We start from the raw sequence: 24,941 nt of genomic DNA on the forward strand, positions 1-24,941 counted from the left end.
GTTCAATCAAATTAGGTGATTGGTGTTGGGGATGTCCTTGCAAGTGCCAGTTCATGAAAAGAAGGCTTTGACTTCCATAACGATTAATGACAAGCAGTGACTTTGATAAAATAAATTTAATACATAGTACAAATATGGAGGCCTTAGCTTGATTTCTCGGTTCGTATCATTCCTTTCTTTACTGTCAACTTTCTTGACTTACGGGATACTCTTTTTGAATCCTGCCCCTGTTTGCATTGCTTCCAGGTCAGGCTGACTCTTGTTAGAAGAGTGATGACCTTCTTAAGCAATCCACTTGTCGCTGGATGATTTGTATCACTTTATCACAGATGTCACTCAAGGGAATAATGGTTTTCCTCCCACTGCCATTATGGATGACGGATGAATGCGGTTCTGGCTGCACCTGTCATTCCCATCAATGTGCCTGTGTGAATATGATCATATCTATGTATTTTTCCTCTTCTGTGTTTCCTAATGCAGCCATACTGGCATGCATGTAGCATATTGCAGCCCACTCGTATATCCAGTCCCTCTGAGGTGCACGTTGGCAGTAGGACATCTGCTGCAAATCTGACTAAACCTCAGTAACCTTCCTTAGATCAACATGTGGTCTTATTGATGAGTTCTGCAGTAAGTGGGGCTAAAGGAGTTAGCTGCCATGCTGTCAGACCCCCACGTGTGCCTTTTGCTAAGTTCGGTCGGGGGACAGCACCGGGCTTTCTCTGCTGGCTTGTTTAGGATGATACATTGGAAGCCTGTACCACTGAGAGCCATGGATCACACACTTATGTTAAGTACGCTGGTCCTCGTTGACGATGACTCCGAAATCCATCATTCTGGTTGCAGTTCATCATGCACAGCTACTCTGTGCATTTTTGAGACTTATTACCGATATCATCTGCCAAACATATTCCCAGGAAAAAGGCGCTGTTGCCTTTAACGGCTATAGTAGCTTTCCGGTGTATAGTGCCTGTGTAAGTGCTGCATTCATGACCACAGTGGCCTTGTTAGTCAGTGAATCCCTCGGGGTCTTGGGGCTGTGTTTGCTTCCCACAACTTTATGCATGTTTGTCTCAATCCAGGCAGAAAACCTTTAGCGATCCACATGTGTTTCTAATAACACACAGCCGACAGCCTGGCAAGGGACTTAAGGTCTGTGTGTGTTTGTGGGATTGGTGGGGGTCTGGAATGGAGGGAAAAGCGATGGCTATGTTTTGGATGTCATGTGGAAGGAAATAAGTGTCAGGAGTGTGCTTCTGTATGTTGGTGCCATAACACAAGATTGAGAGTGATGCATTATTCCCCTGACAGCCATACTTGTAATGCAGATTTAGTTTGAATTGGATGCCTGTTCCACTTGAGTTTAGCAGGTATTTAAGTGACATAATACCCCAACTGCCTAATTACTCTAACACCCATCTCAGTCAATCAGCACTTTATAAGTTACTGCATTTGCTGAAAAAGAATGTTTACATGAGTGAACTCATCAATCAGATCCACTCTATATAACAGCGGTGTCTCATTTTCACTTTATCCTGGAGTGACAGGACAGAGTGAGAGCTGTGGGAGTGGAAGAAGGATAAATCAGTGCTGTGTAAAAGCCAGACGTGAGGAAGCACCCCATAATTAGAGGTTAACCTAACTTCTTTTTTTTTTTTTTTGTACAGCAACGCTACTCTCTCATGAAAACTAGTGATGCAGATCCTTATTCCTCCCCTTTCCCCTCACTTCCTTTCCAAAACCAACCACCTCTCCTTCCCGGGATTTACTGTAACGTTCAATTCAAAATGTAACTTATCACTCCTTGTCAAATTAGTTGGCTTTTTGACTTTAAATCATATTGCATTCAGACAGACATGAATTTGCATCGTTTCGATAACATTATTACAACCTCTACGGTGTTTGCAGGTGTTTTGTTGCGTATGTGCTCTTTCCTTTTACTTAATAGTCATATGAGGCTCTCAAGAAGCAGGATGTGCCCCATACACAGCCAGCCAGTCATATGCCTGCCCCCCATAGCTCCCAGTCACCACCATCATCTTGCTAGCAGCAGTGCTTAGAACCCAAAAGCATCTGGAACAAACCACTTGAAAGTCGAGGGTCATTCAGTGATGTCACTGCTTAATGTCCAGAGGAAAAAAGGAATAAAATGTGACCTGCAGCGCAAGCGTTTACCTCACTCAACCCCGGCATAGGTTAGAAGTTCAAATCAATTCATAATTCAGCTATCAATGTACGCTAAAGCTGCTCACTGTGTGATTAGTTGGTTAGCTTACTATAGGTTGTTAAAACAGGGCAATGTTCCAGACTAAAGTCATTTATCACAACATCTATGGACTAAAAATGTGTTCATGGTTCCCAGATCATAGCCCTACTGACTTTTTCCATCAAATCTCAACTGGAACTTTGTATTGCATGAGTTGTCTCAGATATTAATGATCCCCAGAGCATGAGTCCTAATTACTTCAGTTAATGCTTCGTGTGCCACTAACTGCTCACTTATTGGATTGGTAGAAAGTCTTGCACAGACTTTAATTGTTTCCAGAGTTATCTTTCTTAAGCCATTTCTTGACGTTCCCTTTAACCTCTCCTGCAGGTTGATACTGAGTTAAATGTCTCAGCAAGTAGTGTAGTGATTGAAATGTGGTATAAACTATCACCACATTATTAACTCTAGTTGTCAAACTGCAATAACTCCATCATCAGATCAAATATTGAAAATGTATTGTGTCTTTATAAAAAACTGGCTCCAAGTATATAAAAGTTAAGTTGTTTTTTAGAAGAATTAGTTAGCAAACATCTGTCTATTTTTTGCAGGGGCCTATCCCAGGTGATGGTGAACCTCATTCAGGTGACTAGTAAATGGGGAATTACAAGAACAAGAAAACAAGTATTAGAAAAGTTTCATACTTTTATACCATAGTATACTATAGTGACCATAGTAAACCTTTCACCTGAACTATAATGTGTTATAAAAAAAAAAGACAGCTGAGCCCAGTCATGTGAAAATCTAAAACAAAAGCCAGTATTGGACTAAATGATGAATTAGAAATGAATTAAAGGAACCGTCTTAATGTCATTCTGGGTGATCCGGTAACTGGATATCAGTACTATTTATTATTTTTGAGGCGCATGAAGACTGAATAATGATGGGTGTGTTAGTTGAACTAAGATTTAAGATGTCTTATCCATGAAGGGTGTGTGTTTTTATTTCCACTAACGATGTTTCATCTCAGCATTATGTTGTGCTGCCTTTTGTCAAGCCCTTTAACGGATCAATCAGGCCCATACATGGTCTTGTTTTACTCGTATGTGTGTGTGTGCGTGTGTGTGTGTGTGTGTTTTTCAGAGTAGTTGCGTCACTGCCAGTATGCACTTTTCTCACTATGGAGATTCTGTTATTTCCAGCTGTGCTGCTGCTGTGCTTATCTGATTCCCAGCTGATAAGGTACAGCTTGCACGTGTGTGTGTGTGTGTGTGTGTGTGTGTGTGTGTGTGTGTGTGTGTGTGTGTGTGTTACTTTTCAGCTGGCCAACTGGTTGGCTGGAATGACTCTGGTCTGTGTTTTATTGCTGTGGGCACTGCTCCCAGAGAGCACAGTGTGTGTCTGCTCCTCTGCCATGTGTGAGTGCCATGCTGGAGATATGAAAGCAAGCGGCCTTGTTCTGGACCTACCTTAGTGCTTTGCTCTTACTTTAATAACCTTAATAACCTTACTGAAAATGGCACAATTGGTTGTTTTTTTTTTCTTTTTCCTGCATAGCGTGTCACTGATGCATCGTGATTTCCAAGTTTACTCCTTTACCTCTAATACTTCGTGCTTTTAGCCAGCTTGAATTAGCCTGTCACTGAAAAAGCAGCTCCTTCAGAGACAAGCTGTGGTACCAAGGGTGTGTGAAGGAGAGATTTAGCAGGTGGTTCCTTCCCGCTGCTACAGACCCCATGTATAAATACACACATATGCACTCACTGCTATATCTCAATGTGCACTAGTTTTCAGTCAGACTGTGCAAAGCTTCTTGTCTTGTCTCCTACTAAGCATCTAAAACAATTTAATGTCATCCTTTGTATCAAATATAAACACACGCATTTAAATTATTTCTTTCTACAGTCTATAGGTTACATTTTTCTTCCCTACCTTATGTAGTTCACATTTTTCTTTTGTTGTGTAGTATTGGTGTTATAGGGTATATTGCATGTATTTTTTGTTTTGCTTCTGTAATAATGTGAGTTTCCCCATTGTGAGACTTATCTTATCATATCAGCCTACTGTCTTAAACGATGCCTTATGTTGACTGGTTCCAGAAAAATCCTCGTTGAAATGTTTTAGCTGAGTCACATGGCAGTTTTGCAGACACACTTAAAATAATTTTACCCTTATGACCTTCCATACCTGTCTTGTGTGTCATAGTTTTGATTTTGATCAGATATTATCTACCCAGGGTTTCTCAGATCTCAGTATCTCTGGAAGCATCTCTTGACACCAGCTATCTTTGGTGCTAACATTGAGATAGTTGGCATTAAAAAGAAATGCTCGCCTGGTCTGAGCTACTTTCTCATATGAAGAAGACAAAGGAGATGTACATTCGAATTCTAATGAGTTTAACCAACCAGAAACATCTGAAAAGACTTTTCATCACAGCCCTCTCGAGGCTTGTTTAGAAGTGAGCTACTCTCTAGACTGCTCTGTTTTATATGCATGTTAGTAGCTGGGTGCAAAAAATGGCTTTGGTCTGTTTTTTGGTGTCTTTAATGAAGTTTCTCTCTTCATAAGACCAATATTTGGGCACAGCTTTGATTGACATGTGCATGCTTGGAAGTGTGTATATCTATGTATATATATACAGTTAAAACAGTGCCAGTCATTACTTTGAACGTGCCTGCTCCATTTGCCCTGCTGTATTGTGTGCTTGTAAGACAAGTACCAAGTGTCCAGCTCTTTAGCCTCAGCCAGCCTCCTTGCCTGCGCCTCGGCTCTCAGCACCAACATGTTTTTCTCTCTCTGTTCCCTCACGTCTCGCTCTCAGCTTCAGACTGAAGTCCTGAGGCAGCAATACATCTCTGTTCCTGTCAACAGCTAATTGGTCGACCCTCAGGGCATCCTGTATCACACCACATCACCATTCATTGGCTAATATGCCCTTTGCTATTGATGTCATCCATCAGTGGCTGTGGTGGGTCAAACCGTCATGCTTTTAAGCCAGCGATAGAATAAGTATTACATTTACTTCATATATAACAAGTTCAACTCGACATCTTCAACGTTTTTTTTAAACTAAGTTTGCAATAATTTTATATATTTTTCCTTTTGACATCATATGTGGACGTCTCTGCTTCACAACAGTGTTGCATTTGCAGCGGGCTAGACTTCACATCGTTCCTTAAAGGCCGAGTAGCATCGGGTATCCGTTGATAGGACCCTTTGTGTTTTTGCGTGTTCTGCAGTATCGTGTGTCCAGTCTGAAGCAACAAGCTGCACAAAGCTGCACACAGGTGGGAGGAAGGGGGGGGGGAAATCTCCAGCACAACATAAATATTATTCAGAGTTTCTGGGAAGCATTTCTCTCATGTCGATGGAATTGCTCTCTTGAATCTTTGCCAGCACGCTGTTTCCCCACCACCACCTCCTTAAGGCTTTTCTTTCCCACTCTCTTTCTCAGTCTCTCTCTCTTCTTCTCTCTCTCTCTCCAGCTTCGAACAAGTCTTAATTTGTCAGGACTATAACTCCGCTGTGCTGAGATTTTTGGTGGGCCGTGGCAGCTTATGGGAACCCAACTCCTGCTGCCATTTGATTGGCTCCAGGGTGATGTGCCGGCGCTTAAACCTCTCCCTATTTTGGCTTGTTTAAACATACGCACACACGCTCGCTGCCCTTGGCATTCAACACTGTCAGGTGGAATTCTTCAGCAAGTGCAGTCACACTCACACTAGTTTTTACAGCGCAGAGGGGCTAGAAATTTTGGGATGAGCTATCGCTTGTCGCCTGCGGCTGAATGCTCCTCGCATTTACGCCGTATAGACCTTAAAGGGACATGCGCTTTTGCTGCCGGATGCACGGCAGATGTACGGCCTCCAACCCTCTTAATCTGTGACAAATTTAGGTTTGGTGGAAAGGCTCTGAGAACAAGGGAAGTCCTGCTTTTTTGTGTTGTAGGTTTAGGTTGGATAAGCTTATGATTTGTGTGAAGTGTGCCTCAGGGGAATCTAAAGACAGGTGTGTATGTATGCACATGCATGCCTCAACTGACAAAGCATATGGGAGTCTGTTTTCTGTAATTGAGAGAGCAGGCCTTGGCTTCTACTAACCGGGACTATACAACCACCAAGAGAGAAGTAATCGAGCCTTCTCGTTTGCCTCTCTCTTTCGCTCCCCCACCCCCAGGCCAAACAGAGGCCCAGAGAGCCAGATCAGGCTCTTTCTATTGATTTACTTTTTTGCATGTGTGTGTGTGTGTGTGTGTGTGTGTGTGTGTGTGTGTTTTTTAAATGTGTATTTGTTTATTTATTTAAGAGGACCTGAACCTTTCTGTCCCTCGAGTGTACTTAGGTGCATACACGCACGTACACACAGAGGATCCCTTTGTCTGTCTTATTGGACTGTACACATTCAAACTCCTCTCACAGTCTGAGGCAGGTTTTTTGTGGTTGTTGTTTTTTGTTTTTTTGCTGCGTCACTGCAGGATGTGAGATGTGTGGTCACTCCACTTACTACCTGTGTCATTACTACAGATGTACAGCGTTTACATGCATGATGTGGAGCCTGTGCAGAAGAGGAAAATAATTAACAGCCCCTTGAAGATTTAAAAAAAAAGGCCAGGTGGAGTTAGCTAGCTCTGTTTTTAAATCATGGCACTACTTAACTGTTGTTTGGATAGAAATATAAGTATGACTGGCTTTAGTGAAGTGTAGAAATTTCCATTTTACAAGTATTACTTTGGGTTTTGATTCGTCAAATCGTAGCCAACTGGTCTGGAACATGTATACGTATCAATCTCATCCCCTGACCTGTATTTAAAAACAGTCCCGCTTGAGTTGTTTTATGGAAGTAATTGCTGCCTCCTGCTCGCTGTGTACTCAAAGCTCAGGGCATTGCAACATGCATCCATATCGCATGTCAGTGAGACTTCGTTAGAACGGCACTAACTAGCAGCATGCCTGTGGTGAGTGTGTTTGTTTTTTCAATGTTCTTTCGTTCTCGCGGGCATGCACGTACTTGTTTTTAAGCGATCGATTGTTTTCGTATTTTTGTTTTCAGCTGCCCTTGCACGCGGACCTACTTTTTATGTCAGCAGATAGTCCAACAGGTCTGGCTTCTTCCCGCTCAGTGACTTTTTAGCGAGTGTGGTTGAGCCCTTGGCACCGTAACCTACAGAAGCGTCCAACACCACCTGCCCGTCTGACATGATTAATGACTTTATCGACTTTCAGCGTATTAAAATATGATCTGTCTGTTTGTTATCAGCGTGTCACCGCAGTCAGTTCCTCGTCATACTTTCGTGACACACAGCAGATGGAATGTGGGTGTGTCTCGATGTTTGTGTGAGAAGCGTATGCGCGCTCATGTGTCTTTGGAAAGTGAATCCGGCTTGCAGCCCTGTTGCATTAGCAGGTAATAAATGTGGACTTAGACTGTGGGCTTTGCTGCGCCTGCATAACCCGTGTGTGTGTGTGTAAGAGAGAGAGAGAAAGTGGTCCATAGAAGTCTATAGTCGTTCTTCCCTTTGAATAAGGTTCCTACTGAATGCTTCACCATCTGACTTCCATCTGCTTCTTTTTTTAAAAAGGTTCCTCCTCTCCTCTCCTTTCCTCTCCTCCTATTTCTTAATTGGACCATCCAAAGTCAGCTACAGCTCTTAAGTGACTCACTGTTTCTTAAAATGACTATTTAAACATTTGGAAAGACCTTATGTTTGTTTTCACTTGTGCATAAATTGAATTTGACGTAGCATACGTGGTCTCATTTGAAATGGTACATTTGGTAAATTCCAAATCCACAGATTTAGGAGGTTTTGCCAAATGGATTTGGAATGGTCGTTGAGTATCGAGTGCTAACTGAGGATATGCTAGACTTCTCTGCCTCATGAATCATTTGCTCTTTGCTCATTTGCTCCACATCTGGTGGCAAGAATCGGGTAGGGGGGAGTTCAAGATTGCACCACCGTGTCTTGACTGAGTTACAATGTGAGTATTTATTATTTGTGTCTGGGATTTCAAAATGTAACTGTAAAAATCTTTGAGAGCATCCTTTACTGTCATTGTGATGATGGCAAACTGTGTCATCAAGACCACCCGGGCTTTTTTACTTTTTAATTTATTTTTTTGTGAGACCATGAATTGTGTGTTTGAACACATTTTTAGCAAGGTGGCAAACCCGGTGTGTGTGTGTGTGTGTGTGTGTGTGTGTGTGTGTGTGTGTGAGTGTGAGTAATGTGGTAATAAAAACTGAAGCTGGGTTTCCACAAGGCTCAACCAAGAGTGAATTATCAGCTCTAGTGGAGTGTGAACAATCAAATTTGCACAACTGGTAATATGCTTTTTGGTATCACAGATAATTAAACCAAGCTGTGTGATCCACTTAGGGAAAGATACACCAGATGTTAATTATCCACTTGCCACAGTTAAACACAAGTTGCGTTTAAATGGGTCCAATCCCAGCCTTTATGGATGGAAATGATAGCGTGTGTTCCAGGTCACCACTTTAGTTTGGACTGGAACACCGTAATAAATGTTAAATTAGAGTAAGGTATGCATTAGGCAATAAATCCTCAGTTGATGTGCTTTTTTTTCTCTCTCTCTCTCATATTGTAGCATTCAGACCTTAATCTAACACGCGAACACAGTCTCATAAAAATAATAGCTGGATTTAGTCTGAGATTTTAGTATGTTTGAAATGGCTCCAATACTAGAGAGAAGTAAACAGCAAACCTTAGTAAACCATGTTTGTGTAATTCTTTTAAATATTTGCCACACAACATTTTGCACTTGGAAACGAAAGCTCCTTCATAAGGCAGCTGAAAAAATACCTTTGTTTATGCCTTTCAGTCACGAAACTATGTCTCTTTAACTCGGTTCAGTTCAATTGTATTTATACGCCAACAAATCACAACAACAGTTGCCCCACGTTGCTTTATATTGTAAGGTAAAGACCCAACAATAATATGGAGAAAAACCCCAAGAATCAAATGATCCTCCTTGAACAAGGACTTGGTGACTGTAGGAAAGAAAAACTCCCTTTTAACAGGATGAAACCTCCAGTAGAACCAGGCTCACAGAAGGGAAGCTGCAACCAGTCTTTAGTAAACACACAGTGTAGCTTTTTTAGGAGAGTTTTATTAGTAAATCTGGCTCTAAAAGCATTTACACACCGGATGCGTAAAATCTGTGTGAATATTTCGTGCATTAAACACGTTCATACCAAACTTGCAGCATTTTTTTTCTGCTCAAGTTTAATTTTTCACATTTTTTAAGTGCAAATAAACAGATGTGACCAATCAGGCCACTGCATTTGTTAGCAAGTGTACATGTAGCTCAAAAAGGCCCGGTACTGAATATACAGATGGTAAAACAATACTGTTAAAACTCAGACACACAGCTAGACGCTGCTCTGGGCCAATCGGCTTTCTTACATTATTCCTCTGCTTCCTCAGGTGTCCTAACTCTGCCAACAAGAGCTCAAACTGCCCCACTGGCATCCTGAAATATGTACTGTCGCTCCGCCTCCTGTATCAAATCAAGAAATACTCTCTGCTGTTGCCTTCTAATGAGAATTGAATGAAACCAGAATCTCAGTTTCTTGTTTAGAAACATTAGGACCAGCTCGTCATGGCTTGATATCGACTTCATGTTTTTCACAGTGAGGTTTTTGGACAAGTTAGTATCTGAAAGGTTTTTTTTTGAAACACGCTCTGTGTGGAAATGCCTTGATTGACTAAAATTGTAGGGAAAACCATGTAGCTTTTAAGGCTAACACTGCTAACATGCTACAGCTAGCGTACCTCCAAGTGGAGCTTTTGTCAATTTGTGTTGTGTGTAGAATTTATGAAACTTTGTCAACATAAATAGACTTTACACAGTTTGATAGACAGATATTTGTTACTAAGTACTACCTTCCAAACAGTTTAAGTCAAAGTACATCAAATTCACACACTAATCTCATTGGCTAGTGTATTATGCTAAATGTCAGACATATTAAGGCAAATTTTTAGATTTGAGTTTGGCCTCAAGTAAAGTTGATTTTGGAGTGGTAACCCACAGTAGCCTAGTGGTGTGTTTTTAAAGTAGGAAAGCATTCAACGTTGAGGGCTGAGATACTTTCTTTTGGAAAGAAATCTTTTGGAAAAAATGAATCATGACTTTCATCGCTTGGTTTGGCCATCTATACATTTGTCTACTTGTCTCAGTATCCATCTCACTTACTATTTCTCTCCTGCTGAATGCTCATCAGTATGCAGAGGCTGCAGTATGACCTATTAAAAGTCATTTGTCAAATTGCAGCCAACTGGCCTGCCTGCAATCAGGCTCAATGTGAATATATTTTGACATGTGTTTTTCCTGCCCTCCGCTGAGTGCCTAAGGACCTGTGACAGCCCGGAGCCTCTCTGAATACTAATAAAGTTAGGACTAATACAGTTGGCAAGGACGCACACACACGCACGTACACACACAAAAAACACGAGCACTGTCAGCAGAATGACACAGCAGACGCAATCTCCATATTTGCATTATATCGTACCTGACAGTCACAGCAAGTGGCACTGTCACTTTTGATCATTTGTGAAATACATCAGCGAGAAAACAGAACGCTGCTCTTCATACACACACGCGCACACATAAGCAAGAATATGGTTAAGCACGCCAATGTATTCATACAAAAAAAAACAACTAAGGCATGCATATGCAGGATAGCGGGTCTGAGTGAGGGCACTGTTTGTTTGTCAGGCGTGGAGTCCTGTCCCTGGAGGATTGCTTGAATACACAGATGTTTGTGGAGTAGATACTGTTGGGCAGTGCAGCAAGAGCTGGAAATACATCATAAACTGGGAGGTTTATGATGTATTTTCTGGTTAAAATATTTAAATTATTTCCCTCTGTTCCTTAAGCATGTGTGTCCTTATTTTAATGTCGAGCGATAGTTCATGTTTGTAGACCTCAACAACGTGGTTACTGCACTGGGCGTGTTCGTCTCCATGGTTATGATTCGGTTGTAGCCCATGCAGCCATAGAAGTCTACTGATTGGCTCAAGCTGGGGTTGAGTGAGCTAGTAAAATGTTGGCAAGCAGAGAAAAACCTCAGTCTTTTTCAGTGGACATAAACAATACTAGTTCTCAGCCTTCAGGGAAGTATTTTATCCCACTTTAACAAACAGCTACTCATTTGTGACTTCCATGTCAAGTAAAAAGCACAAGGAAACAAGATAGAAATGTCCTCTTTTTAATTAGCTCTTAAATTGAACCTTAATTGATGAGATAATGATGCGATTCTCCTCGCCTGTGTGGCCTGATAATCCGAACTTTCTTTTCCATTTAAAGGAATTCATTAAGTCACGTTTATTAGGATAATCACAACAGCCCTGGACCTTCCACACACATGCACATGTTAACTTGGCTTCACAGAGCTGAATAGCCTATGGTAGCTGAGGCATTATATGAGGCGGTGGGATGAGACAGAGTGAGCAGTTAGCACCGTGGAGTTTATGCAGCTTGGCTGCCTTCATCCTAACCAGCCGTAGAATGACCCTGGATGCCTGCATGGCCTTGTGTTAGTCTAGCATGACATAGCTGAGGTCTAAATGTGCCCTCAACACTTGTGGCAGACGCGTCTGTAACTCAGAATATCAAAACCATGCTGTTTTTGCCCACTGGCAAACACTTTGGTAAAGTGTGCCTTGAAATTTAGCACCTGCAACCATTTAAAAGCAGCAGTGCACAGAACAGTACACTAAACAGTCATTTGTTTAATATCGAGAGTTAAGTGTAAGATATTTTCATGAGGGATTAATGGTAATTTTGTTTTTATGCTACTTTTACTGTCCCTCCTTCACTTATAAAAGCCAGTTGTTTTTTTGTTTTTTTAAATGTTTTTCCACCAGCACTGCAGAGGGCTAACTGTCCCAAAAAAAATCTGTAAAAGAAGTATTTCCCAACTTACACAATGATCCAACTGAATAATAACAGTCACACATTATCCCTGAAGAATAATCATAGTCATGTTTTCCAAAGAATAGCAGTTGAATATTTTAGGCCCCTCTTTATCTGATTATAGTGTTGTTGGTGAAATTGCGACTTATAGAATACGTTACGTTTCTCTCACCCTTTCTATAACATCGTGCAGGTTTCAACTCTTTAACCCTTGAAACTGTTTCTGAACCGGCGACTTCAGGCCTGCTTATAGAACAAAATGACTGGATGTGCTTGTTAGTGAGGGTTCCTCTCAAGAAAGACGTCAAACTGCGTCTGCATTGATTTATATCGAGGGGTCAAAACTCATCATTAAGGGTACAGAGGAGGTCATCAGACTTCATCTTTATACGGGACAGAGTTGAAAACAGTTTGTCCCACTCAGCAGTGGCTTGAACTTTCACTTAGTTTGTGAGTAACAGCGAGTCAGTCAGGTGTGACATGATGTGCATGTCTGTCTCCTCCCAACAATGGAAAATACATTTCTCTTCTGGGCTTTTTTTTTTTTTTTTTGCAAAGTCTTGCTTGTGTTTTTAGTTCTTCTCCATGGTCTAAGAAGCAGAAGGGAAAGCAGAAACACATGTTCAGTCCCCTTTGTTGTTTTCAGCTTCCCATTCTGTCTCTACCTATCTTCATTTCTTTTAGCTGCAAAATTTATTCCTTCTTTGATCTCCTTCTGACACTACAGCAACCTCAGGTTAAAGCATTACAGTAGAAGTGCAGAACCTCACGTTAATGCTGTAGAAACAACTCTATAGCCGTTAGCTCATATGTCCTCCAGCCTGCGTTCTTGATTTTGTAACTCAAGCAGACATGCTTCTAAATGTCACATGGAGTCAGGTTGGTACGTCTTCCAGTTCCTCGGTTTGCCTCGGTTTAATGAGAAATTGCTCATCGATTTTAATCAGACCTCATGTGGTTTTTCAGATGTTTCGTCTTTGCCGGGCAACACGCTCAAAAAAACGAGCACTCGTCTCCAGCTCAGTGTGCCAGGAGTGTCAAAGCGAGCCATAAATCACCGGTGGATCATTCTTTCCAGATCCTCTGCTGAAGCCATCTGTCTTTGTCTCGCTTCTCTGTCTTTGCACTCACTGCAACCAAAGATTTTTTATTTTTTGGATGAAATTTTATAAATTGATATGTGGTTAAAAAAAAAAAAACCCTGTCAGTTGCATTTAAGGCTAAATTTAAACAAGTTTTTGATAATTAATGCTTTTTTCAGTTTGTAAACAGAAGTTACTGACGCTGTATCTGTGCTGCATGTATCTGCGCCTTATTTAAGGTGACGTTACAGTAGTGTTGCACTTATGTGCACAAGAATTCTAGTATAAAATATAAATATAAAACCTGTCAGGATATGTTTACTTAGGTTAACTCTCAGTTTACTTTGACTCACATCAGTACAATATGTTCCGCTTGCACTCAGCAGCAGTACCCATTACCCCTCCAAGCTCCCCCGTTCTCCTTCACTCCCTCTTTCTCTGTCTGTCCACCTCCTTTCCCAGCCTGGAATAGCAGAACTCATCAGGGTGGTAATAAAACACAGGTGCACTTTTATAACACTCCACTTTCTGGGGGCTGGGTACCAGGCTTCCAATATGTCCCCAATTTTTTTTTAAGATAATCTTAGAGGAGTGAGAGAATTTGCTTCTGTCTGCACAGATAGACCAGATGGGTGAGGATTTCTGTCCTTGCACATACCAGGCCCATTTATCAAGAAACAGCCAAACACCGCGTGCAGTAGTTTCAGCTTTAATGCTTGAATAGTAACTACACTAACGCAGAATTACACTTAAAGCTAAGGGTCTAGGTGAGTTCAGGTGTAGCTGCAGTACCTGTGTGGGTGGGACAGTGTTATGGGGATTACTTACATTTGTACTCCACTCTTGTAAAATGTTGTATCAGTAACAGCGCTAACCTGTCATGGATGTCTGGTTTTATTCAGTAGGTGTTTCTTTAAGTTTGAATCTGTACCCCTCCCACCTCCACTCTCCACCCTCTCCCCCTTCGTAATACTATCTCATGTTTTTTATTTGTCATACTTGCATTAGGTCTTTTATCAGCTCATCTCAGAAACTCAATTTCCTCCACTTAGTTGAATTTGCACTCAATTTGACAGCTTTATGTCTTTACTTTGTTTTTTTTTTTCCTTTTTCAAAAGGCTTTAATAAAACTCGGGGCTTCTATGAAGATCTTTAAAAGTCTTATATTCAGCTCTTAAAGAGCAGATGCCCTTTAATTGAATCTACTTCAGAATGAGTGTTTATATGAGGTCAGTGCATTTGGACTAAGCTCATTAGGTGGCGTAAACACACTTGGTGCATTGTCTTTGTGCTTTGGCTGACTCAGTTTTTACCAACGCGCTAACGTGGTCTGATGGAACATGCTGGAGGGGGCGGTTCGGATGGATGAACGATCCTGTTGTATGTGTGATCAAAGACTGATGACACAACTCACTGTCACTTTATTTATTTCTTCCTTTGCTTTTGTTTTTTCCTGTCTTGCCTGTCTTCGTCCACTGCAGGATGACAGGATATGTGCGCGTGTGTGTTTTCTCTATTTGTTTGCTCAGTACACAAATGGAGAAAGTATACTCGTTCCTATGTCTGTGTGTGTGTGTGGGAGAGAGAATGTATGTGTGGTCTGACTGTGTGTCATTTGCACCTCGCCTTGGCACTGCCATCGATTTCTTTCCACTGTAACTTCCTGCCTGAACCGATTTAGTCTTTCCAGCAGCAACACACACTCTCCCACCATCCCCTCATCCCTCTATTCCTCTCTCCAACTTTGCTCCATCTATACATCCATCCATCCGTCTGTCAGGACTGCCAGACCACAGCCCGTCTCATTCATTAATCATCAGCACTGAGAAGGAACAAGGGAGCAGTCAGCCGTAGAGGAAATAGAGAAAGGTGGCAGGAATGACAAGTGTAAGAGATTAGAGGTTAAAGATGAAACCTGAACCTCCAGAAAATGAAAAACTAATGCTGACATAATGACGATGATTAACACTCTGCCTTCTTTTTTTTTTTCAGATCCCATTCTCTCTGGTTCAGTTTCCGCTTTGGGAATATTTAAAGGTATGCATCTATCTCTTATTTTATTCCCTTTTGCATCTTTATTGCTTATCTATTTTATCAGAGTAGTATCATTTCCAGTGAAAATTATGTCAAGGATAAATCCACTGTACAGTCAAAACTCTGACACATTTACAGCACGCTCACCCTCTGCATTCTCCTGTATCATTGTGGCAGGCCAAAATGGGACTTTACACCCCGGTTTAATGGCTTGTCACGACTGTCATCAAACCAGCCTTTCGATCTATCACGAGCTCTGAGAATAGCCGTGTTGCTCTTCCTCTAGCTTTTTCTTGCTTCCTCTCGTGCTTTAATGTCTTTTTCTGCCCCATGTCTCTGCTCTCCCCTTGCGTTTCACAGCGTGGCCCCGAACACATAAAAAGCCATTTCTCTTTGAAAAGATGGCGTTTTGTTGGAGTGACATCATGTCTCAAGGGCGCGAGAGGCGGCCAGTCAAACATTCCATCAATGTTGGGAGCTAACGGCCGAGCGAAGGCGAACAATACGCCGCACAGCTGTGTGTGTGTATGGGTTTCTGTGTCTGTGTGTTTGCGGGAGTTAGATTTTGTCGTTCACAAGTGTCTCTTTGTCCCTCAGTCAAAGGCCTCCTCTCTCCAGGCCATCTGGACACATCCGTTGGTGGAGAAATGAACTGCTGGAATCTGGACCTCTCCTCTCCTCTCCTCTCGAGCCGTTTTTGAGTTATAATGGCAGACTAGCCAAGAAAACAGATGAAAATTAAAACCCAAAAAACAATTGCTTACAGGCAAGCAAGTTTGTACTGCTGTTTCTTCAGTGACCACAGGGATGTTCAAGAGGATTTCTCCAACAAAAATAATGTGATATACTTTGAAAAATGCTAAACCGAAGGAATTTGAGACAGTGCATGTGTGTGGCATGGTTTCCCATCTGCTTCACGGCATAGTAATGTGCTGCGTTATGGCTTTTTTTTTTCCTTTTTAATTTCACACGGAGGCAGCGCAGCTGTCAGAGAGAAAGGGGAAAAACAGAGAGGCAAATGAAGAAAACCCACGACCCAGTGCTGTTGTCTCGTCGTAAAATGGCCAAGCATCTAAATATCTGGATATCACAGAGGCAGCATTTTGCAGACAGAAGTAGTCAGGGAGTAAATCATGAGGGAATCGGTCACTACACTGAGATTTAAAGCTTCTCCACGCCAGATTTCAATAGCCATGTGAATAATTCTCACGGTTCTTTCACACATTAATTTCACAATATTGTGGTTTTCACACTGTTGTTTTCCCAACAGCATCTGCAGAATAAAGTGCGCAGTTTGCTCCATCTGTTCTGACCTCAAAAATAACATTAGCAAAACAGGAGGGTGTAACACTTTTAGGTTATGATTGAACACCAACTTAGACCCACAAAAAATCCAGGGAATTTAGAGTCAAAGGCATGATGGGAGCTCAAAACGAGCCAGTGAGATATAGCACTGTGTAAAAAATCTGGAGTCATTTCTCCTCCTTACTAATATTTTGCTTCCAAGGAGCTACGCTTTCTTCTATGTTCTGTAAAGTGTCTTGAGCAATAGTTCTCCATTCCTTGAGTTTCAAGGGATGAACCAGTGTTGTCTACATATAACAGATAACTTAGCAAAGAACCTGTGTATAAAAATACCAAAGATAACAGTTTCACAGCAAAAAAAAAAAAGTATTTGTGCTCCAACAAGAAGATTCCAAAAGAGCTATTAGCTGAAAGCTTAATATATGTCAGCTTGGTGTAAAACGTGTCCTTACGAAAATTCAGTTGATCCATCTACTGTTTGCTGATACTGAAATCAGATCATCAGATATGTGGACAGAGGAGGTCAGGAGAGAGCTACAACAGTGAGTCTCTACAGCTGTCTATAAAGCTTGGTGGAGGTTGTGTCATGGTTTGGGACTACAATCATCTAGTTCAGTGGTCCCCAACCTTTTTTGAGCCATGGACCGGTTTAATGGCAGACAATATTTTCACGGACAGGCCTTTAAGGTGTCGCAGGTAAATACAGTGGTCCCTGGTGAAATCTGCGAAGTAGCCAGCTAAATTTTTTACAATTATTATAGATGTTTTAAGGCTGTAAAACCCCTCTCTACACACTTTAGACACTTTTCTCAGACAGGCATCGACATTTTCACACGTTTCTCTCTTGTTTAAACGCTCTCAAAGTTCAAACCTTCGTAGAAAAACAAGTCCAGTATTATAGAATCAAAGGCACCCGCAGTCGGCTTAGGGTGCAAAACGTTTCGTCAAAATTGTTGTGTTTGTTGGGGAGAAAACTTACAAACATACAGTACAGCACTTCAGAGTCACACTGCTAACGATCGAAGATTTATGTAAATTTGACAAGCTGAAGCATTCTGTACTGTAAAGGAGACGCGGCACAAGATTGATTGACAATGGTCTACAGCCAATCAGGACACAGAACACAATGCGCTGTAAGAAAAAAAAAAAGCACGCAAAATTGCACCAAAAAAAGTTATAGCGAGGGACCACTGTACAACAAAATAAAATGATAGGACCAAGACAAAAACTGTGGTATTTTATAAATATAATAATAAACGCAAATTCACTGTGTAATTGTGTAACTTTATTAGCAGCGTCCTTCTGAAATGCGCCAACAACACTGAGAGTAACATCCTCCTCTCTGCCCCTTAATGCTCTCCGGTCGCTATGGTAACGCATAAATATTTCTTTCAAAATAAGACACACAACTACAACACGGAAAAAGACCCAGGGAAGCCGATTTAATGATAAAAACCCTGAAAACCATAAATTTCGCACCCGAGCCTCAACTGGTACCCGGTACCAAACGACTTGTAGACCGGCCCGGGGGTTGGTGACGGAACAAAATGCATATAACATCCAAAAAAGAGCTTTAAATGTCCTTCAGCCTTGATGAACTATTCCTGAAGGCTACTTAAGGAAATTAGAGGAAAGCTGTGTTGAAGAATAAAGGTGGTCCTATTGACTTTCATGCTTGTTACACTATATACTGTGTTTCCACTTCTGTTTTAAACACGTTTTAACCCTTGCACCTATTTACCATTTTCCTAGTAAGATGTATTGTTTTTTAAAGAGGCTCAAGACTTTTGCGCAGCACTGCATCTTTACTAAAGGCAGTTTCCCAGGACAGAAATTCTAACATACACGTGATATACACAGACCCACCGCCCTCTTTCCTGTGGGAAGGCAACCAGGTGCAAAGGCTGATCCTGACACAAGGGTTCAGAGGTCAAAAAGTTTGTTTTCCCAGGTTTACTCCTTATTATTTATTCATGAAACGGGCAGTAAGGGAGGGGGAGAGTCGGAATAGGAGAGAAACAGAGGAATCCCCCAGCGTGAGGCCTTTGATGTGGAAAACAAAATCTCCTTTTTAATCTGCCCTCTAATGAAATACACATGACATATCCTGAGCTCATCCACAGTCTCTGCCTTTGCTTCTTCCTTCTTTCTCTTTGTGTTTACTTGTTTGTGTATGCACACACACACACACTCTTTGTGCACACGTGTGTGAGAAAAAGAGTAGAATGAGTTAACATGAAACAGATTCAACTTGCGAAGGAGTGAATAGACAAAGAAAATATTAGTAATCACTCCATGCTGTTGCTCAATTGCTCTCACTGAGAAGTAATCATTACTTGCAGCACCCGAGGCAGCCCAGCTGTCCACATGCATTTTATACGCAGGCTAACCTTGCAGAGTTGGGCTCCTCGCCCCTTTGCCAAAACTGGTGAGGGCAGAAAAAGAGACATCCTCCCTTCCCATCCTGACTTTAATCTTAAAACAGAAACATCAGGTGGTTTCACTCAGTAGCCACTCTTAACTGTGAGAGTTTTTATACACAGTAAGTACTTGGAAAATACACTTGTCTATATAATATAAACAATATATTCTATTGATACAATTCTGGGCTGTTTTTTGTCGGTGTAGTTCGGTCTGTAAAATTGCAACGCTAAAATAATTTTTTATATCTTTTAGGATATTTCAGGGGAAGAATAAATACAGCTCCAATCACAAAAAAATCTAGTGTAATTACATAAACTGTTAGGTTGCATGCAAAAGTTTCCTCACTGCTGAGTAAATATTCAAAAAACATAAAGTTAAAGATAGAACATTTCTTTGGTATTTGCCTACAACAAAAAAAAGAAAAGTTTAGGGACTGTCATGGTCAGTTTTTGTAACATCTGCTTTAGAAAAAAACCTACTGAGGCTTTTTTTGGCTGGTGAGTCACTCAGTTCTTTTTAGGGGGATTTTCATCCATTCTTACTGTGTGAGATACTTGTGGGTTTTAATTTAATTTTATTAAAAAAATTTTTGTAATGTTTATGTTGGATATTGTGAAGTTCATGCAAGCTTTTGTGTTTAGTATCATATAGCGTTGCTGAGGCTGTTGTTGGTTATGAGTTATCCATGGCCCTAACAAGCTAATTAGGTGTTGTTGTTTTTTATTTTGTTTTGTTTTGTTTTTGGGGGATATTTTCCATTTGTTTCACATTCACTGTATGTGGGGACGTAACAGTCACCAAAATGTTTATCCGTGACCGACTTTGAAATTTGAAAAAGAACCGCAGGCTAGTACCTTGGACAGTTTTACCAACAACATCAACGTTTTGCATACCAATATTCTACAGAACACTTATGTAAAGAAAGATTTAATGAGTATATTGGCCACAAAATAAATAAATTGTAAAGTCATTCGTAGACTGTCTGAGATGAACACTTGTAGAGATTTAAAGCTATTTAGCAAATATAGTGTTCTAGCAGGCTAATGTGTAGTATGTTAGCTTAAACATTTGCTAATTAGTGCTAAATGCTAAGTACAGCTTGAGGCTGTAACCTGTAGCACCTTTAAATGTACTTAGTATTTAGTGCTAATTAGAGGATTTAGAATCCTCCCCACTATGTGTTAGTATGTTAGTAATACCTTTATAAGCGGTTTGATTTTAAATAAAAAATGTAGAAATGCAAAGACAATAGTGAAACACTTCTAACCATCTTTTCACTAAGAATAAAGCTGCTACTGTGATGTTCCATGAAATATGTAAAGAAGCATTTAAGTAGGAGTTTACTGACACAGCTGCTTGGCCAGTACATTGATTTTGAGCTCCTGGTGTAAAACTACTAAAGAGTCGGTATATCCTAATGTCATAATTTAATAATTATACTGAATATCTGAGTATGAGATGACCTGTTGTACTAAGTATATTCTCTTGCCTCCCTCTGATCCCACACCACTCCTTGGGAAACAAGTAGCATGACATCACTGGGGAGAAAAGGCAACACAAAAATAGCCGGACAGCTCATTTCCCAGCTGTGGGCTCTAAACCCCAGACCAGACCAAGGTTCACAATATGTTTTCAATGTGTCTGATAGCCCCACTAACTGCAGTCTTTTCTCTCTCTCTTTTTTCTCTTTGTTTCTCTCCCTCTTCCCCCATTTTCTTTCTCTTTCATCATCCTCCTCTATCTACAACCCTCTCTCTTGACATTTCTTCTCTTTCTCCCAGACTCTGTGGTCGTCGAGGCAAGGTCACACGCTCTACTCTTGGCAGTCAGCAGTGTGCGGAGCTGTTGCAGGTGCAGGGGATTATATGCTGTGCTGGGAAAGAGGCGGAGAGGGAGGAGTGGAGGGAAAGGGGTTGGGATGGATGGACGGACGTACGGGCAGATGGATGTTAGATAGGTGAATAGATGGGCAGGAGGGCAGCACAAGTTTACCCAAAACCACATTAATGCAAGGTTTCTCAAGTGTGAGCTCTGCAGACAAATCCCATCCTCTCCTCCACCCGGGATTTGCTAAAGACGACTGAGGAGAAAATGAGAAAATGAATTCCAGTATTTTTCTTACACAGTGTTACCAGATGGCAAAAGTCTCATTATCACAGTTGTCGGCTCATTCAGCCAGTGACCATTATTCCACTGCAGACTTTATGGTTCTGTCTTGCCCTGGATGAGTTGGATATACAGACAACCAGATGAAAGGACGGGAAGCATGAGCTGGAGCCGTTTCTGGCCACGCGCCCCTGCAGCTCTGTGACATCCTGGGCACTGGAGCCTAGGCTGCTTTAAGAAAGGGAGAGAGAGATTAGACAGTTTATTAGAACAAAATTCACATGGGAATTTTTTTTAATAAATGAGGTACTGATGCACTTTCTTTATCCCAGATCTGGGAAATTCTTTTGTTTTTTTACAAAAATTTCACAAAATTAAACTAAACAAAACCTTTTCAGGAGGTAATACATTTTACTGCATGTTGTTTTTGTACTAGTTGTAATTAAATGTAGGGTTCCAATTAAATTGGAGAATAAATGGAACTGTGAAACACGACGGGCTTATACTAAATAGAGTTTGTAAAACTGATTCTCAGTTATCATTTAAAAGTTTTTTTGTTTATTATTTGTATTTATTATAGTGACTTTCCGTACTTGGAGTTTCAGTGTAACCACAGATTGAAATCTTGACCCAGGGCCATATAGCAGCAGCGCTGTCCTTCATGGAAGAAAATCTGCAGCACCATCTGTCTTTCCACCCAGTCTTGCATTTTTTGTGATGAAAAATCAAAACCTGAATGTAAAGACATATTTCAGCAAAAGAACAGTTCTGCAGTCCAGTCCGTGGAGCATTTATTGGACTTTTACAGCTTTCAGTCCATAACTCTTAAAATGCTACAGTGTGCCAGACAGGACAGGAAGATGGAGGTTAGGTGATCTGGGGGGGTGATGCTGAGATTGAAGTGTGGCTGATGGAGAGAAAGTACACAACACAGCACCCTGAGGAATTAGGACGTGGCCCCATCCCCCATCTGGGCTGTGGTCTCAGTGAAAAGAAGATTGTAGATAGAGATGCTTCAAAAGAAATAAGTGTGACAGTGGGTGTCATTTTAAAGAGGAAACCCCGTTTGGATTTATTGAAGGATTTCTGCACGAGCTGGCTTGAACCTCTCGTGCACCTAGTAATTGTGAATGATGTCAAATTGCTGCACCTAATTCCTTGTTTCGCTAGTTCCTCATGAAATAATACAAAATCGGTGGCTCAAGACTGCACTGTTCACTATATGCAAATAGTATTTGAGCAGTCAGGCGGCCTGGTCATTGGTTTGAGAATATGTATTTGTAGAGAGAACAATGTGGGATGAAGGGGCGGGGGGGTGTGCTCTGGGTCCAGGGTAGGAGTCAAGTTCACGTCCCTACGTGACCAAGCTGCTATCCAAGAGGGATCCTCAAGTTTCAGTCACTTCCCCTAACATTGCGCTTCACACTCACTCTCTCTCACTCATACATAATCTGCTTGACGCTGGAAATGCTCACACAGGCGTGTTTAATCATCCCAGATATCTCTATGAGTATCCTGCGGTGATTTATGGCAGCTTTCAGCCTGTGTAGACACCATCATATCAGTCACCTTCATCACCTTCACGTCCCCCACTTACCAAGTTTAGATTATTTAATTGAGCGCTAGACATGTGAGATTATTTATTGGGATAATTGTAGTAAAGCATGCTACAGTAAGACAGCTGTACTGTTTTATTCTTGAACTTATCCCCCTCCCACAGCAGAGAACAAAAGCCATCTATTATAATTAGCTATTAACTATAAACCCTAACGCGGTTTTCCTGCAGCTCCACCTCACTTACAGTCACATTGCTCCTCAGTGGCCCATATAGATATGTTTACCAAGAACAGTTGCTATGTTTGTGGCAGGGCGACACACACGTAACACACACTTTCTCAGTTATACACACTCTTCCGCTCACTGGAGACTGCTCTGGATTTTGCTGCCTATCCAGCTTCCAACTTGTGGAGTGTTAGGAGGGAATTTGGGGTGGAACTTCTCTATAAAGCTCACAGGAGTGAGTGTGTGTTTTAGGGGGTCTGCGTGGCTTTTTTGCATGCATGTGCATGTAATCAGGTGTGTGTGTGTGTGTGTTTATAGCTCAGGGGAAGACGTGGGCTGGACGAAGCTGTAGAAAAGGGGGAGCTGGGAATAGAAGTGCGTCTCTGGTTTTTGTGGTCTAATAACAGGGGAAGGTCTGGGACTTGGAATATTATGATTTTATGAACTTAATGGAGTTGAGGGCCAATAGTTCTTGTGTTTATTGCTGAATTAATACATTACTGTAGCTGTGGTTAAGTAATTGGTCTCTTTTATGGGTTTATTTTTAATATTAAAGTCTGTTCTGAGAGCATAGAGTACGGGCCTCTTATGTTTGCACTTTGCTGAACGTGTTTATGTGTCTTTCTGTAGGTGCGGTAGCTGCGTTTGTTACCACTCCTCTTGACGTGGCAAAGACCAGGATCATGCTCGCAAAGGTATACACACTTTAAACACGGCCACACAGCACAACGCCTCCTCTGGCAGCGAATTCTTAAACACTGCTGTCAGGTGATGCCTCCCAGGCGGGGAGCTGAGCGACCCCCGCAGTCGTCATGAGCGCGTTTCGACAGTGTCAGCATGCAGGACCGGAGCAGGCCGAGGTAGCGCCGGGACATTAGTGACACCTGCGTGCACATATATCACCTCACCTGGAATATGGACCATTTCGGGAAGACGCTGTTTGTTCGAATGGTTAGTGTTAAGAGTGTGGACATGTTACTACTTCATGAGAATTTCCATCCCGAGGCTGCTTGTCACTGAGAGGTGAAGCAGAGGCCCATTGTCCCTCCGGTTAACTCTCCTACTATGTCCGTCTTCTAAGGCGACCCCCCCCCCATCCTCCCCCAATCCTCGTGTTCTGCGAATCCTCCTCTTCCTCCCTCTCCTCGCCACCTTTTTTCTCTTCTGGCTCGCTCTAACTGTATGTCTGGCTTCCCTCACTTTGTCCTGTGTGTGTGTGTGTGTGTGTGTGTGTGTGTGTGTGTGTGTGTGTGTGTGTGTGTATATAAAGGGTAGTGAGTTCAGAGTAACCTCAATCGGCCCCCCACAGACACACACACGCACACACACACGCGCACACACACACACACACACACACACACACACACACACGTGCACGTGCACACTTACACTGTCCTTGGAGAAGACACAGTGTTCCATTCCCACCTCGTCCTAACTAATGAGACACTGGAATTAACATAAGACTCCGACAGTCTTGATCTCTGGTGAGAAGCCGTTGGCTGTAGGTGGAACACTGTGTTACAAAAGCTTCCTGTAAACATTATCTGAAACACAGCTGCTGTAATTTAACCACCAGCAGAGGACTTGGCCTGCATCGAGTTTCAGTTATAACTTTATAAGGCCAAGTTTTTGATTCACTAAAGGCGCCACAGGTGAGCTTAGAAAAGGAGAGTGAAACGAGAATGTGCTGCTATGCAGTTTAAAGCGCTTCTACTTCCTGTTTAAAGTCTGTCCACATTCACTTTACTACAAGGAGGGTTAAATATACGTGTGCATCTTAGACTTTCATTTTTTGTCATTTAACTCAAAAAATGTAAGCTTTCATATATGCTACATTCATGACATGTAAAGTGAAATAACTTCGAGCCATTTTTGTTTTAAATTTTAGGATGATGGCTTGCAGTTCATGACAATCAGAAATTCAATATTATTAATCTCCGGCTCTCTTATACAGTGTGTCTTTTGTCCTGTTTTCTCCTCTCACCCTCAACTGGTTGTGGCGGATGGTCGCCCCTCCCTGAGCCTGCTTCTGCTGGAGGGTTTCTTCCTGTTGAAAGGGAGTTTTTCTTT

General features: G+C 41.6%; 1 protein-coding gene across 1 annotated transcript in view; it reads left to right on the forward strand.

Annotated features, from left to right (window-relative positions):
• slc25a26 (solute carrier family 25 member 26) overlaps positions 1 to 24,941 on the forward strand; it is a 56,566-nt gene that overhangs the window by 20,080 nt on the left and 11,545 nt on the right. Inside the window, exons 6-8 of the mRNA XM_003442682.5 lie at positions 15,213 to 15,257; positions 20,765 to 20,834; positions 23,502 to 23,566. Of these exons, the coding sequence (XP_003442730.1) occupies positions 15,213 to 15,257; positions 20,765 to 20,834; positions 23,502 to 23,566 (180 nt within the window). The remainder of the gene's footprint in view (positions 1 to 15,212; positions 15,258 to 20,764; positions 20,835 to 23,501; positions 23,567 to 24,941) is intronic.

Source organism: Oreochromis niloticus, linkage group LG5 (genome assembly GCF_001858045.2).
Source record: "Oreochromis niloticus isolate F11D_XX linkage group LG5, O_niloticus_UMD_NMBU, whole genome shotgun sequence".
NCBI lineage: Eukaryota > Metazoa > Chordata > Actinopteri > Cichliformes > Cichlidae > Oreochromis > Oreochromis niloticus.